At 48.0% G+C, this 16,974-nt stretch overlaps 2 protein-coding genes across 2 annotated transcripts in view; one reads left to right on the top strand and one right to left on the bottom strand.

The window, feature by feature from the left end:
* The window catches only part of itgb4 (integrin, beta 4), a 181,826-nt gene that overhangs the window by 143,686 nt on the left and 21,166 nt on the right, over positions 1–16,974 (top strand). The gene's annotated exons all lie outside the window — the stretch shown is intronic.
* Positions 1–16,974, bottom strand: part of trim65 (tripartite motif containing 65) — a 42,504-nt gene that overhangs the window by 3,184 nt on the left and 22,346 nt on the right. The window contains exons 5-8 of the mRNA XM_037691197.1: positions 7,457–7,687; positions 7,193–7,361; positions 7,009–7,107; positions 6,688–6,905 (exon numbers count right to left, since the gene is read on the bottom strand). Of these exons, the coding sequence (XP_037547125.1) occupies positions 6,688–6,905; positions 7,009–7,107; positions 7,193–7,361; positions 7,457–7,687 (717 nt within the window). The remainder of the gene's footprint in view (positions 1–6,687; positions 6,906–7,008; positions 7,108–7,192; positions 7,362–7,456; positions 7,688–16,974) is intronic.

Raw genomic sequence — 16,974 nt, forward strand, 5'->3', positions numbered from 1 at the left:
ACTTAATGCTCCTTAACCTCCTTCCTGAGGGGAGTGGGGCAAAAAGTGTGTGTGCTGGGTGAGTGGGGTCCTTCATGATGCAGGTGGCCCTCTTCCTGCATCTGGAGGTGTAGATGTCTGTGATGGTGGGGAGGCTGATTCCAACAGATTTCTGTGCAGCCTTCACCACTCTCTGCAAAGCTTTTCTTTCTGCAGTTGTGCAGCCTCCATGCCACACATTGATGCTCGAGCACAGGATGCTCTCCACTGCACACCTGTAGAAGGAGGTGAGGACTGAGCTTCCCAGACCAGCTCGCCTCAGCCGTCTGAGGAAGTAGAGTCTCTGATGAGCTTTCTTGATCAGGCTGGTGGTGTTGTTGCTCCAGCTGAGGTTGTCATTCATGTGTACACCCAAGTACTTGTAGCTGAAGACCACTTCCACCGCAGATCCTCTTATGTTCAGGGGGGTGTAGGTGTTTTTGTTCCTTCTGAAGTCCACAATCATCTCCTTTGTCTTCTTCACATTGATGTGAAGGTTATTCTCTTTGCACCAGCTCTCCAGGTGTTCCACCTCTTGCCTGTAGCTGGACTCATCATTGTTTGTGATGCATCCCACCACCGCTGTATCATCTGCAAACTTTACAATGTGACAGCCTGGATGGGTAGCTGCACAATCATACGTGAGCAGAGTAAACAGGAGGGAGCTCAACACACATCCCTGAGGAGAGCCAGTGCTGAGGGTTATGGTGAGGAGGAGAGGTTGTGGATCCTCACTAACTGTGGTCTGTTTGTTAAAAAGTCTAGTACCCAGTTGCAGATGGAGGGGCTTAGTCCTAGTGTGAATAGTTTGTCCATCAGGGTTTGGGGGATCATGGTGTTGAAGGCAGATGTGAAGTCCACAAAGAGCATACGGACGTAAGAGTTTTTCTGCTCCAGGTGGTTGAGCGCAGTGTGGACCACAGAGGAGATTGCATCCTCTGTTGATCGGTTCTCACGGTATGCATACTGATGAGGGTCCTCGTTGATGTTGATGGTTGTTTTGATGTGAGTCATGACCAGTTTTTCAAAGCATTTAGCGACTTTCAGGGTGAGGGCCACTGGCCGATAGTCATTCAGACCAGTCACTGTAGAGCAGGGGTGCCCAACCTTTTTTGAACCAAGAGCTACTTTTGAAGTCGGCAATTTGCCGAGAGCTACTCGTCCAGTCTCATTATCAACAAACATAATTTTTCATCAATCCCTACTCCTCACTTATTTAAAGTAAATAAAACAGAACATGATGCGTCTATAGGAGACAACTTTTTATGCAAGCTGTATAAAATAAATGTGTCTCTACCTTAGTGGGACTTCTGACACTGAGAGGAGGAGGCCAGGGTCTCATAAGCTGGGCAGTATGAGGTGGTTGCGAGGCGCAGGCAGGTCTCCAGATGATCATCATTCATTGTGGATCTGTTTTTGGACTTGATGATTTTCATGTGTGAAAAAGCAGACTCACACAGGTAGGTAGATCCAAAAAGTGCTGTTAAGTTCAAAGCACATCTTCGGATGTTAGGATACTTTTCTTCTGACAGCAGACTCCAGAACTCTCCAGCCACGCCAGGTGATGCTCTGGATTTGATCCCAATGTCATTTTGCAGAGTCAACACCTCATTTTCAACACCAGAGCTGTCCAGCTGAAACACGGACACCAATTTGGACACAATGTCATCCACATCAACATTTCCAAAAGGATAACACATGTAGCTGGTAACAGGCTCGATGGAGGAAAAGTCAGTAAATCGTCTCTCAAATTCTGCTGAGATGCTCTGAACCTGCTTAGAATAGTGTGCACTGTCCAGTTGTGGGACCTCTTTCCCTTGGCGCTGTAGCTCTGCCTCCATGTGTGGGAAGTTTCGCAGGTCCCTGCGTTGCAGCCGACTTGTGAGCAGTTGCAGCCTGCTTTTGAAGGTGCTCACAGAACTGATCATGTGGATTATGTTTTTGTCCTTTCCCTGAAGCTCCAAATTCAGTTCATTGAGCAGGCTGGTGAGATCTGTGAGGGAGGCTAAATCCAAAAGCCACTGGGTGTCCTCTAGTTTTGAATGTTCACCATGATCTGACAGCTTCAGAAAATCCCTGATCTCAGGCAACAGCTCACTGAATCTGTCCAGAAATGTACCTCTGCTTAGCCACCTGACGTCCATGTGCAGCAGCAGGTCTGTGTGGTCTGCTCCTGCCTCCTCCAAGTGAGCCCGGAACAACCTCCTCTGCAGACTCCTGGTCCTTATAGAGCACACAGTTTTCATGGCAACATCCATCACTTCCTTCATGTTTAAAATCTTCCCACACAGGGCCTGTTGGTGGATGATGCAGTGATAGTGCAAAATGTCTGGGAAAGCATCATTCTGCTTGCAGAGTGCAACAAATCCACTGGTGTGACCAGTCATTGCTGGAGCGCCATCAGTTGTTATAGAAATTAGTTTAAAGAGGGGCAAGTTGCTTTTATTAACAAACTCCATAAACACATTAAAAATATCTTCTCCTCTTGTGTGTCCCTTCAAAGGCAAGATGGTGAACAGCTCCTCTTTTGCACTCATGTCTGCAAAGGCCATTCTGATAAAAATACACAGCTGGGCTACATCCACCATGTCTGTCGACTCATCAAACTGAAGAGAGAAACACTCACATTGTTCCACGTCCTTTTTTAGCTGCTCCTCCACATCCACAGCCATTCCCTCACATCGCCATGTCACTGTTTGTCTGGACAACTGCACGTCTTTAATAGCAGGTACGATCTCACTTTTATTTTTAAAATCATGAAAAAGCGCATCTGCAGCCTCAATAAACGCTTCTTTCATAACTTGTCCATCGCTGAAAGACTTCTTATGTTGAGCCAGGATGCGGCTAACACGGTAGGAAGCTATCGTAGCAGCTTTACCTTTTGTGCTGGGCCGAGTGAAGACTGATTGCTGGGCTGCAAGCTTGTTTTTTAGCTCCCGCACTTTCTGAGTCCGTAAAGAACTTTTAAGAGGGAAATCTGTCTCAAACCGTTTGTGCATCGTCTTGAAATGCCGCTCCAAGTTACACTTTTTGGGTAAGGCAACGCTCGAATTACAGATGAGGCAAATGGACTTCGAATTAGAATAAACAAAAAAATACTCCTCCTCCCACTCTGTGTGAAAATAATAAGTTTTCGTTTGCTTGTTCGCTAGTTTTCCATCCATGTTTTCTGCGCACCGACATTACTCCACTACTGAGCCTAAAGTCTCGTGAGAGCGCTGTGTCACCGCACCCAAAACTCGCGAGACTATGTCTGTGAGAATACAAGTCAAGGTTTCGCTTTGCGGGCGACTGGGAACCAGCTGCGACTGGTTGGGCACACCTGCTGTAGAGCTTTTTGGGACTGGGATGATGATGGCAGTCTTCAGGCAGGTGGGAACTGTCTCCAGGGTAAGTGAGGTGTTAAAGATGTCTGCCAGCACCTCACAGAGCTGATCAGCACATTCCTTCAACACTTTCCGGGGATGTTGTCTGGGCCAGTTGCTTTGTGCGGATTAATCCTCCTGAAGGTACTCCTTACTTCTGCTGAGGTCACGCTGAGATGCTCTTCATCCGGTGGCGAGGTGAGTCTGGTGCTGGGTGGTCTGTTCGGGTCTTCAAAGCGTGCATAGAACTTTTGAGAGAAAGATCCCGCTGCAAAGCTGGAAGCCGTATAAATGAAGTAGCTAAGTCTAATCAACACGTTTTGCTCCTTGTATTAGTAGTAACTAGTAATTAGTAGTAAGTAGTAATATTAGTAGTAACATTCACAGAATAGAAAATTGTACAAATAAAGAACTGCTAAAACTAGCCTTTTCTGTTGCGAGTTTAAAATCCAGTAACATTAAATTTCATCCTGGTTTTGGTCAAAGCTTCCAGGGCCACAGGTTGCAAACCTCTTGTCTACATGAACAGGGTTTCCTGCGTCTGGGCTCTAAAGATTGTTAGAAGAGAAAAAAAAAAGAACGTCCGGTGAAAAACAAAAATCTAAACTTCTAATTTCTTTAATAATTTGAGCCTCTGCACCAACAGTAGCTGATACAGCATTTGACACCTGGGTCTTGAGGGGAGGTTTTGGAACGCAGGTCTGATACCACGGGGACTCAGCAAAATGTACACACTGCTCAGCTCATACCATGAACAATTTGGGCTCCCTTAAACTGAAATGGGAAGCAAACTTGGAGGAACTCATATCAGACTCAACCTGGAGAAGGATCATTAAGAACATTCACTCATCTTCAATTTGCCTGAGACATGCTGTAATGAAATTCAAAGTGGTGCACAGGCTGCACTGGTCCAAAGACAAGCTGTCTAGGATCAAGGCCAACCTGAACTCTGCATGCATTAGTTGCAAACAAACTCCAGCTACACTCCTGCATACATTCTGGACTTGTCTCAATCTACAGACTTTTTGGCAATCAATATTTGATACTTTCTCTGGAATATGTGGCAAAACTGTTCTCCCATCACCACTCATCTCACTGTTTGGGGTCGTCCCTGTGGATGCGTCCTTCAGCAAATGCGAGAGGGATGTGATTGCCTTTGGCTCTCTTATTGGCCAGGAGGCTAATATTGTGCAAGTGGAAAGACCCACACCCCTGTCATATGTACACTGGATAAGAGAGGTGATGTATCATGTACATTTGGAGAAAATAAGACACACTCTGAAGGGTTCAGTAGAAAGATTTTGGGACATTTGGCGGCCCTTTGTATTGTTTGTAGAAAATATGTCAATGCCTGTCCAATGTGTTTTTATTTGTCTGACTGATCCGGTGTGGGAGGGAAGTGTGTATGTGTGTGTGTGTGGTGGTGGGGGGGGAGGGTGTTACATCTTCTTTGTTGGTGTGTGTTTTAAAAAGGAAAATCAATTACAAAAACTTTGTTCAAGTAATTTGAGCCTCTACCTAACAGACAAATAAAAGAGTTTCCAATGTCTGCGGTGCTTAAATAAAGATAAGACACCTCTTTCTCAAAGTTTGCTATATGCTCCTGGCATCAAACTCTACATTTCTTTAAATTTCAGAACACAGCAAAGTGTTGTTTAAATAAAGGTTCACATGACTGCAGGTTTTGTTGGACTTTACAACTGCTCTTTCAGGAGAGGAGTCCAAGAAACAAAACGGAGCAAATCACCCAGAAGGTGGCAGGAGGCTCCGGCTTTACGTAGCACAACCTCAACGCTGGAAAAGTTGGGTCGTTGTATAAAATGCAGATAAAAATGGGATGCAATGAACCCTAATTTGTTCATAATGGAAAATAGTCATCATATGAAACGTTAAAAACAAACTAACAAAAAAAAAAATTCTGATAAAATAAGGCCATTTTGAGTTTTAGGGGAGCAACACCCCCCAAAAAACAACGCAGGCAATAAAAAGCTGAAAAAGTTAGTGGTGTGAATAAAAACCAGCTGGAGGAGCATTTGGTAACAGATTAGGTTGATTAGCAGCAGGACCAAGTATAAAATGTGTGTTTTAGAGGCTGAAGCTTTTAAAAGTAAAGAAGGGCAGAGGTTCACCAGTCTACAGTTTTAGCTTCTCTCCATCGGCTCCCTGTCAAATCCAGAATTGAATTAAAAAATCTTACTTCTAACCTACTAAGCTCTCAACAACCTAGCTCCATCTTATATTACAGATCTTATTGTTCCATATTTTCCTAACAGAGCACTTAGCTCTCAGACTTCAGGTTTACTTGTGGTTCCTAGAGTTTCCAAAACCAGAATGGGAGGAAGATCTTTCAGTTATCAGGCTCCTCTCTTGTGGAACCAACTTCCAGTTTCTGTCCATGAGGCTGACACATTGTCCAGTTTTAAGACTGGACTTAAGGCTTTTCTTCTAGATAAATCCTATAGTTAGGGTTGGCTTGGGTTTCCTGAGCTATCCTTTTGTTATGCTGCTATAAGCTAAGACTGCTGGAGGACAAATTGACCTCATTTCCTCAAATTAACAGTTAAAAATGAAGTTTGTGTTTGTACATTTTCTATCTTAATGTGTTGTGGGGTTTTTTTGTGGTTTTTTTTGGTTGGTTGGTTTTTTTTGTCTTTCCTCGTAGTGAGGACCTGCTCTCCTCCATTCTGGACCTGCCATTCTGTGTTTGTCTCTCCTTCCTGTCCTGTCAAACCAGCCGAAGCAGATGGTCACTCGTCCTGAGCCTGTTTCTGTTGGAGGTTTCTTCCTGTTAAAAGGGAGTTTTTCCTTTCCATTGTCTCCTTTGTGCTTGCTCAGGATGGGAGACTGTGATGAAGATTCAACACAACCTGCTGCTTCTTTAGAGAACTTTTACTAATTAGGTTTTTTTTTTATGAGAATGTTTCTGTTCAGTGCCCTGTGACAACTTCTGTTGTGACTTGGAGCTACAGAAATAAACTGAATTAAATTGCTAAAATGAGGAACAGTTTAAAAAACAATCACTATTAAACTCCCTCAGCCACAGGGGATGTCGGTGTAATGCGTTGTTTTCTTATAAAAATTGTAAAACTTCTTAGTTTTATGTTTCATAGTGAATAAAATATGTTTATGAGATTTGTAATCATTGCATTCTGTTTATTTTTACATTTTACGCTGTGGTCCATCGTTTTAAGAACTGAGACTGTACAAGAAGAGGAGCTGTAACTTTTGCACGTTAAATCATCTGAACAGAAGCTGCAGCAGCGTTTAATGAGCCACTCTGTATTTACATGGTGTGCATGTTTACCCCGAGGTAGGCCCAGGGTTTGGACACCTCCAGCTCCCAGTAGTGCTGTCCCCCAGTGAACCCGGGCAAGCAGAGCACCTGCCAGGTGTGATCGAAGCGAGCTTCGTGTGCAGGTACGGGCTGAGGTCCAGAGGTCAGGTGCTCCGCCCTCCGATTCTCCTGGGACAGAACCAGGTGTTCATTGGCTGTTCGAGGGTCAAAGGTCAGTGAGCACCGATCTGCAGGAGACAGATTGAAGCAGGAATTATAAAAAAACAAATCCAAACCTTTAATCTGTCAGAGAAGTGTCTCAGTGTAAATTACAAAAGCAGCAGGACTCACAAGCACCGAGGCCTTCGCTTCTACCACGGTGGCTTGGAGCAGCAGGATTGGGAACCACAGCTAGAACTGGCCTCTTATCCTGAGGGGAGCCCGGAGAACCTATCATGAGAACATGGAGAAAACCCAGCAGGGATCAGCAGCCATGACATGAAGCCAACGAGCAGCAGAAAGAACAGCAGGTTACCGTCTTTATCTGGCCCCACAGCGGCGCTCACAGCCTTCTCCAGGTCCTCAAGCACCAGCTTCGAGACCCGAGACAGGACATCGGTGATGCAGTTTAGTCGATCCTGCACGTTCGGGGAGACGTCTGTGGCGATGTCTGTGAAACGGGGAACTTGTACAACAGTCGATTCCTGTAAAGACACGTGCAGCAGAACAGTAGTTGTAAGGACTACAAGCGGCCATCTTGCTGGCAGCACAACAACAAAACAAACGTTAAAGAACTCACCCTGATGAGCTCCGTGTCTGAGAGTTTATGTAGATCTGCCATCAGAGCTCGGCTCTCAGCGAGTTTCTGAGAGCGAAGTTTGAGTTGGACGAGCCGCTCCTCTGCCTCCGCGATGGACGCCTCCCTTTGCTCCGAGATGAACAGCTCCGCTGCCTCCTGCTTCTCACTCAGGGTTTTTATCATGGTGGAGAATTTGACCCTCATCCAGGACGAAGTCTGCTCAAAGGTCACCTGTCAAAGGGGAGAACTCTGTCACATGTTTGCTTGGAAGAATAAAGACGAAGAGCCAAAGAACTCACAAGTTTACATACACGCATCCTGAGCAAGAAATATCGCTTTAATTTGAGGTTTTTATGATTTATTTGAACTGTCCTGTTTCCAGACTGGAAAAACGGCCCCAAAAGTCTGTCTAAGTTAGGAGTCATCAGGACTCTGTACCACAGAGCAGACAGCGTCCCCACTAACTCAGGAGCCAGGCAGATGGAGAAATCCCACACAAGACAGGCTCTAGAGCAATGTGGATATCCTAACTGGGCCTTCCTGAAGCAGAGAAGAAACCCAAACAGGACTCCAGTCAGCCAACAGGTGAAAAGGAGGAACCCAGACCCAGACCAGTGGTCATTCCATATGTTGAGGGAGTATCAGAGAAAATGAGACATTTATTTTCTAAACATAACGTCCCAGTGGCTTTTAAACCTCAAAATACATTACAGCAAAGACTGGTTCATCCCAAAGATCCAGTCCCCCAGCACAAACAGAGTAATATTGCGTATGCTGTTCAGTGTCAGGAGGGCTGTGATCAGTCTTACATCGGGGAAACTAAACAGCCACTGGCCAAAAGGATGGACCAGCACAGAAGATCAACATCATCAGGCCAGGATTCTTCAGTCTACACTCAATTCAATTCAATTTAATTCAAAAATACTTTATTAATCCCAGAGGGAAATTAAGTGTTGTCGTAGCTCATCATCCTGGTTTTATTCAAGAGTTGTTAGATGCTGATTGCTGTGGGAAGGAAGGATCTCCTGCAGCGAATACGAAGAATCTGGCCACAGATATCGATCTGTTCACCCAGATCCAGCTTGCTGTCAGATCCGGCTGGCCTCTCGGTCCTCCTGGGCAGCAGGGCCGCCCGAATGCCCGCCAGAACTCCTCCCAGAGCGATGGCCACTCCTCCCAGCAGTCTGCCGAGCTCCTCGTCACTGCAGACAGCCAACTGTAGGTGCTGAGGGACGATCCTGTCCTTCCGCTGTCATGAGCCGTGTTTCCTGCTAGTTCCAGGATCTCAGGGGTCAGGCACTCGAGCACAGCTGGCAGGTAGATGAGAATGCGTCCACAGAACATCCTTTTTAACTCATTTGAGATTGGGGGCTGTAGTTGAGATATTATTTGAGCTTTTGAGATGTTAATCAGCTGCTGGTTGTAGAAAACTGCCTTGTTGCCATGGTTACACATCATAACAAATGTCCAAAACTAAAAAAAGTTTCAGTAAAAATCCTTCCAGCTGCACAGCATCTGATACCAGAGGAAACAATCATCCAAAAATGTGATTTACATCCAGAAAAAGAGGAATTAAAGTTTCCAAAAGCAAAATCTCAGATTGAAAGTAACAGAGCTGCTCCAACATGCAGCCACCTTGAGCAGCGCAATTCTAGAACTCATCTCCAGGCCAGCGATCACTCTTTCAGGGATGAAGATGTTCACATCCTGGATAGAGAGGAACGATGGTTTGAGAGAGGAGTAAAGGAGGCCATCTTTATGAAAAGAAACCGTCCATCATTAAACAGGGGTGGAGGCCTCCGTGTTCAACAGTTCCCCTCTTACACTGCTGTGATTGCTAGTATCACTCAGCCCTCTGTGAATAGTAAACAGCCACCAGGGTGCTAATGATCCATTGTTAGGCTGATGGATCTCCTTTTATGTGATTAGCTGGCTCTGACTGTCAGCAGGAACCTGGTGGATCCACAATGAGAAGGTGCTATTTATAAGACTGAGTTTGTTACAAGCTCTCAGACTGTAGAAGTCTTTTGGGATAAAAGACGTAACATTTCAAACAAGAATCTTTCCAGCAGACCTGACTTAAGGGACACTCTTTTGAGGACCAAAATGTTCACATTTTGGCAGTACTGAGAAGACAGATGGTTTTAGAGGGGTGTGAAGGAAGACATCTATGTAAAACCATATGTGAAACCATCTACAACCAACCAACAGTGGAGGTCGTCTCAGCTTTCAAAAACTGGAGCTGTAGGCAGACAGTTTCACAAACCAGCCACAAGGGAGCACAAGCCAGTGTATCTCTTGTGCCAGTCCAAAGCCCAGGTAAATGGTGAGGGTTGTGTCAGGAAGGGCATCCGACAAACAACTGGGAGATAGAGAGGCCAGACTGAGATGGTTTGGACATGTCCAGAGGAGGGACAGTGGGTATTTTGGTAGAAGGATGTTAGAAATGCAGCTGCCAGGAAAAAGACAAAGAGGAGATATATGGATGCAGTTAGAGAGGACATGGAGGTAGTTGGAGTGAGGACAGAGATGGAGGATGACTCGCTGTGAAGACCCCTGAAGAGGGAAACGCTGAAAGAAGAAGGCAGACACTTTAACACCAATCAAGACCTTCATTCATGTGTCCAGGGTGGCCCATCTGTGAGTCAGACTAACAAAGACCCTAACGATCCTCTATTGTGAGGAGTGAGGGCAATCTGCATGTGAATCCAGCTTACAGAACACCTCGGCTTCATAACTCGAACTCTCTGCTCTTTGAATTGAGAAAGCTCCTCGGATGAGAAGCGAAACATCTAACAGAAGTCCAGTTGTTTCTCCTTTAATCTTTTTTGGATTTACCATGTCCTGGATGGCTGAGAATCTTCACCAGCATCTCTGGTAACTCAAACACATGGTTTATGGGCAGTTAACATTCACAGCCATAGTAGTTAAAAAAAAAAAACCAACATAAAACCGTGACCAAAATTCCCTGACAATGGACACAGCAGAGACAGACCAACATTTAGCTTCTTGAATGATCTTCCCAAAGTCCCGACTTCAACCAGAGTACTCACAGGCCAGATCCTTCATTTGACTAAGGGTGCATTCACACCAGCCCTGTTTAGTCCGCTTTAATCGAACTTTAGCTTGTTTTCCTAGAAAGTCCGGTTCGTTTAGGGAGGTGTGAACGCGCCATCGAACTCTGTCACGGAACAAAAAGGCGAACTCTGGCCCCGGCTAAAACGTTGGTTACGTACTGTAACCCCAGATTCTATGAGTATAAGCGTAGCCCTTTAAGGCCTTCGCTTTAGTGGGTTTATCCCGTTATGCAGAGCATAAGCACTGAAAAAATTAGTCCACGCCCACCTGCTGTGTGGGCCCCACCCGGTCCGTATAAATTACGTTAAGAGCGGGAAATCGGCTCCCAAAATAGCTTTTTCTTCAGCCATTTAGGAGCCAGTGAGGCCCGACGCTTAAAGGGCTACGCTTATACTCATAGAATCTGGGGTTACAGTACGTAACCAACGTTCTATGTCGTATAAGCTTCGCCCTTTAAGGCCTTCGCTTTAGTGGGTAAAGGGCGAAGCCGATGTGGTCCTCGCCTCACTGGGTCCATTCGAACACAGTAAGAAGCGGAAGCTTGCCCAAAAAACGTCTTGTCACTCAGCTCCCCGTGTGCATAACTACGTATCGCGTAATTATGTGCCATGCACAGACGCATGTTGAGTAACTATGCGTTCTGACAAAGCATGAATGCCCCGGAAAACTTCAACGGGAAGAAGAAGTTGAAAAGAGGTGGGGGGGGGGGGCATGAACCAACTGGTTCATGGCTGAACAGTATAACAGATTAATGTCCATGAATTGATTATTGATCAAATGAACTGATTGGTAACAATAATCATGAACTGATTAATGACAATAGAACCAAAATCACAGACACGACTTGTGACTGAAAACAACATCTCACACTGTAATGCATGCAGACAGAAGTGAGCTTAAACAGAGTTCCATGAGAACAATAATATTCATTCTGTTAGAGCACTAAGGACAGAATGTGTCATGGAACGAGCCGTTACATCACGTAGGTAAAAGCGAATAAATGAGCAGGGTGTTGACCATGCAGCCGCAGTGCAAATGTCCTGCATTGACATACCATTATGCAGAGCAGTCCAAGATGCGATACCCCTGGTCGAGTGTGCTTAGAGGTTGACAGGAGGCTCTAAATCTGATGCTCTGTAGGCTTCAGAAAAGGCCTCACACAGCCAGTGTGACAAGCGCTGGATGGATAACGGCGACCTGCAGAAGCATCTCTATAATGCACAAACAATTGTTGAGTTTGAAACGCATTGCAGCTGTGCGCGTTATGCAACACGTCAACGCCCGCACCGGGCAGAGAAGATGAAAAGATGCTTCCTCTTCTGATCTGTGGGGGGGAAAAGGCCCCTCCAACGATATCACTCTTGATTTAAAAGAGCTCGTGATGTTTTAGGCATAAAAGCTGGGTTGGTCTTAAATCAGCTGAGCTGCCCGTCAGCCTAAATTCTAAGGCATGACGAAGCAACAGAGAGGGCAGATAATTACTTACCCTCTTAGCGGGTGTTAAAACCAGCAGCAGGGCTGTTGAAAGAGACAAGAATTTAAGTGAAAACCTGATCCAGAGGCTCAATTGAAGCTTTGATCAGGACTCGCAGGACCAGCGTTAAATCCCACTGTGGAGCAAGTGGACGTGAAGCAGGCCTGTGTCTCTGAACATCTTTTAGAAAAACGCTTCATCAGCGGGTGATTAAAAGCTGTTCTGTCTCCGAAACCTTCGTGGCAGGAAGAGATGACTGTAACGTACGTTAAAGCGTACTGAAGCCAACTCCCTATCCATCAGCTGTTGTAGAAAAACAACACGCCGCCTAAAAAGGCATGAGGTGGCCTCTAAACCTTCTCTGTACACCAGCGCTGAAAGGCCGTCCCCTTTGATGTGTACAGAACTGTGGTAGATGCAGCACGTGAATCTTGAATTGTGCACACTATCTCTTGCATAGGCCGGTGCCCGCATCGACGCGTACCGTCGGTGCCCGCTCGCCCTTACGCCGAGGCCTTAGAATCCTGAGGGAGACCCATCCTCTAAGTGGGACCGCTCAGCGGTCAGACCCACAGGTGCTGACCTATTTCTGGGTAACTCTTGGTCGCTCCTCCTGCCTGAAGGAGAGCATCCTCCCTCCACGACAGTTCCACGGCGACCCGACAACAGACGTTGCAGGCCTGGGAACCATGGTGCGTTCACACGCCGGGAGCCACCAGGAGAGCTGTCCATCCCTCCTCCTGAACTCGGTTCAGGAACCGTAAAAAACAGAGGAGGTGGGGGAAAAGAAACGCGTATAAAAGCGTTTTGGACCACGGGCTGTGAGCAAATGCGTCCCCCCCCCCAGCGATGGATCATCTCGCGGGCTCAGGGAAAACCATAGTTGACACTGAGCGTTCTTCTCGCGTCGCAAACAGGTCCACAGCTGCTTTGCCAACTTCTGCTGCGTCTGAAAACATCAGATCTGGATGGAGGGTCCGGTCCACGTGACGTGGGCCGCCCCTGGACGTCACATCTGCCCCTCTGTTCAGAACACCGGATATGTAAAACCGCTCTAATAGAGAGCAGGTTGATGAGCCCAACACAGTAGCTTTCGCGCAATGTGTAACATCTGGGCTGAACGCACACCCTTGATGTTTATGTACGCAGCAGTCATCATGTTGTCTGTGTGAATCAACACGTGTTGATTCTGTAGCACGGGAGCAAAGTGTTGAATCATATTCAGTGCTGTGTGACACTCCAAAACATTGATGTGGGCTGATGTGTAGTGGGGCCACAGCGCCCCTACTGCTTGAGATAGGCATGTCCCCCCCCCCAAGCCTGACAGCAACGTGTCCGTGAAGACTGACCCGTGACGTGGGTCTGCTGAGGGGGACTCCCTCTGACAGAAAACAAGGTGTTTCCCCAGAGTCGGAGGTCTGCTTCCACAGAGGAAGGGACAATGATCATCCGTCGTTTTGTTTTACTGGATCCACATGCAGACGTGCAGAACCACCTCTGGAGGCGTCTCATGTGAAACAAACCAGCGGAAAACACTGTGTGAGTGACATCATTCCCAACAGCTTCATGACGGAGACAGCTGTTATCACTTGCCAGGTGGTTGAATTTAATTCCACTCCCAGAAACAAATGTCTGGGCCGGGAAAATCGAGCTTCCTTCCAATTATGGCGAAGCCCAGATTTAACAGGTGTGATGTCAACACCTGATCCTGCATCAGCGCCTCCTGTCTGAAGTGACAGGAGCAGCAGATCATCCAGGTAAAAACAAAAACTCTCGTCTCTGTGTTAGGATGATCGGTATGCGTTCTCTGGATGTTAACAACAGATCCAAAAAACGGTCTCACCCCTCCGATCCGTGAGTAAAAACCTTGTGTTTTCTCTCCGTTGGGGGACTCTGTAGATTACTTTTATCAGAAAACACTTGGATTTCTGCATTTAGGGATGAGATTTAGTCTAATGATGACGGAACCGTTTTTATAACTCCTCTGAATGGAGGGGTTCGGGTTGCAAACTGTAACTTGTACCATTTGCATAAAACCTTGTCCATCCATCTGAAAAACGGCGAGCATGTTTTAGCCACTCTACGTAACGTTCGTAGGGTGAACGTGCGTTAAGTGATGTGTCATGTTTTGTACGGCTGTCAGCAGTCCGCCCCTCAACCGCCGTCATGCGTCGCGGGAATGTTTTCTGTGTGATCCCGGGCGAGACTTGTGCTGAGGCCAAGCGTGTGACAGCTGATGACGCGGTGGGGCTGCGCGTTTGACGTCGCTGTGCGAACGTTGAAAAGGCGGAGGGCGTGACTTCATTTACGCCGTGCTGTTGGAGTGAAGGCTGCTAGCCCCGCGGGAGCACACGTTGTTCTCTGGAGGGACGCGCGCCGCTCTCGCTGGAGGGGCGCGCGCTGGAGGGAGGCGGGACTCATTACCGGGTTCTTCAGCTGCTTCACGTTTAAGCTGCGGTGAGCTGCCGAAAGCTGAGACGCGGTGGGTGACGGCTGCCCGCGTTTGATTCGTTGAGACGGGTGTCATTTCTTGTGAGAGAGAAGGACCTCCACCCGAACCAGCCTGCGGACCACATTTATACCGATGTGAGCTGGTTAGCGCCGGCAGCTGTGTGTGTGCGCCAGCATCAACGCAGCGCCGTTGGATGGAGGCTGTTCATTTTAGTGATCGACTCGTCATGTCTAGAGCGGCGGTGAGTTAAAACCCTATTTAAGGACACCGGCTCACGTGGAGGCTGTTCCATCCCACGAGTGCGAGTTGACACCGCTTGAGTGAGGATCGTGCAGTTCTAGTTGGTAACGAGTTATTTTCGCTTACCGTTGTGCCGTGATCGACTCGTCATGTCTAGAGCGACGGTGAGTTTAAAAACCTTTAATCAAGGACACCGGCTCATGTGTGGAGGCTGTTCTGTGATCGACTCGTCATGTCTTAGAGCGACGGTGAGTTTAAAAACCTTTATTTAAGGACACCGGCTCGTGTGTGGGGCTGTTTCATCCCACGAGTGCGAGTTGACATCGCTTGGGTGAAAAACGTGCAGCCCGGGATTATAACGAGTTATTTTCACTTACCATCGTGCCCTGTAAGCGACTAGTAATGTCTTGGAGCGGCGGTGAGTTTAAAAACCCTTATTAAGGACACCGGCTCTTATGTGTGCGGCCGCTGTGAGCTCATCCGGGCTTACAGACTGGCTAAAAAACAGACACTTTGATCATTAATGATGATTTATTCAACTTTCGTGTCACTTTTACACACACCCTCCGGAGACCGTCATTTTGAGAAACTTCTCTCTCATGAGCTCTGCGATTGTTTGCCCAGAGCGCTGTCTTGCAGGCGAACTCTGGGGAAACGCTGAGCTGCAGGCTGCCGGAGTGAAGAAGGGCTGGATTCCGACGGGCGGGGCTGGTGGTGGAACTCAGCGAGAGCCGCGGCCGTGGAAAAGTCGAAACTTGCTCGCGACGGTCCCTCCAGCGGGACGGGGTGGGCCGCGCGGCTTGATGAGGTGGCGCACAGCTTCTGGCACCTCCTCCGACTGTTTCACTTCGCCAGCATGGTTTGAAGCTGCTCTGAACAGCGCGTCCGCGATGAGCTTCATCAGGTCTTGTGCAGTTTCTCCGGCAGCGAGGGGAGTAACGAAGCCAGGTGGATCGTTGGATCATCATCATCCGCGCTGCAGTCCTCGACAGGCAAACCGTGGGAGAGGCACACATGTTGAGCTGGCGTCAGCTGCCTTACAGAGGGAGTTCTTCGTCTCCAAGGCAGGTCTGCGGCCTTCAGTCCCTTGGACATGCTATATGCTAGCAGCGCATGTTGTTGCTAACTGCGGCTGCCTGAAAACACGTCGGTGGGCTCGATTGGAGAGCGTGGTCGCCGTCTGTTTCCTCCGGAGGGACGGGACGCTGCTCCGACCTGGGCAGCTTCGCTCCGGAAGCTTCCGCGAGGCTTGGCTCCAGGGGGGGGGAGCGAGGAATAGCCCCGCTCGGTGAATCCCTCAACTCTGGTGATGGGAGCGGACTGGGGACCGACTCCTCTAATCTACCAGGAAAGAACCGTCTGCGGCCTCGCCCGTCGAACGTCCTGTTGGAACGTGAGGCCGTATGGATCAAGACGGTGAGCCACAGTGGAGCCCAGTGAAAAACAACCTTTCCGCCGATCATCCGAACTGGCGGGAAAAGGCGAGGGACGTAGAAAAAAGGGGTCCCTTCATGTCAGCCTCCTCCCGGGTTCCGCCGGGCAACCCCTGAGGGCGCTGTCGGCCGGGAGCGGTGTGATCGCCGATGCGAAACGAGGTGGGATGGGGTGAGCATTCACTCAGCCCCCCTCCACCTACACTACGCTCCCCAGGAGGGAATGAGCAGCGGGGGCTGCAGCTGAGCACGCCTTGCCCCGGAAGAACCATCCGGTTCGCCCCGAGGGTCGGCGATAAGAGGAAAAACACAAGATGGCGTTGTCCAGCGTGTAGTGACCTGTCACTGGGAAATGTTCCCCGACGCTTACCTTGGAATAAGACTGCTGTCATCTTCTCCTCGGGGAGGAGAACTCACCGGACGACCGGAGGTCGACTGCCGGGCCAAGCATCCTTCACAAAGGTTGGTCATTTACACAATTTATCCTCTTTGTTCTTCTGACAGTGCTATATTAGCTCGCTGAAGAAAAAATGGGAGCCGATTTCCCGCTCTTAACGTAATTTATACGGACCGGGTGGGGCCCACACAGCAGGTGGGCGTGGACTAATTTTTTCAGTGCTTATGCTCTGCATAACGGGATAAACCCACTAAAGCGAAGGCCTTAAAGGGCGAAGCTTATACGACATAGAACCTAGGTCTCTGTCCGGTAGAAGAAAACTCCAGCGCGGTTCGAGTACAGTGTGAATGTAAACAGACCGGGACCGCTCCGCAGAGCAAACAAACACGCATTTCTCTTACCTTATATGGAGCCGTCAGCTGCCTTGTGTGGAAAAACAATATT

This window comes from Nematolebias whitei, chromosome 17 (genome assembly GCF_014905685.2).
Source record: "Nematolebias whitei isolate Nwh7 chromosome 17, NemWhi1, whole genome shotgun sequence".
NCBI lineage: Eukaryota > Metazoa > Chordata > Actinopteri > Cyprinodontiformes > Rivulidae > Nematolebias > Nematolebias whitei.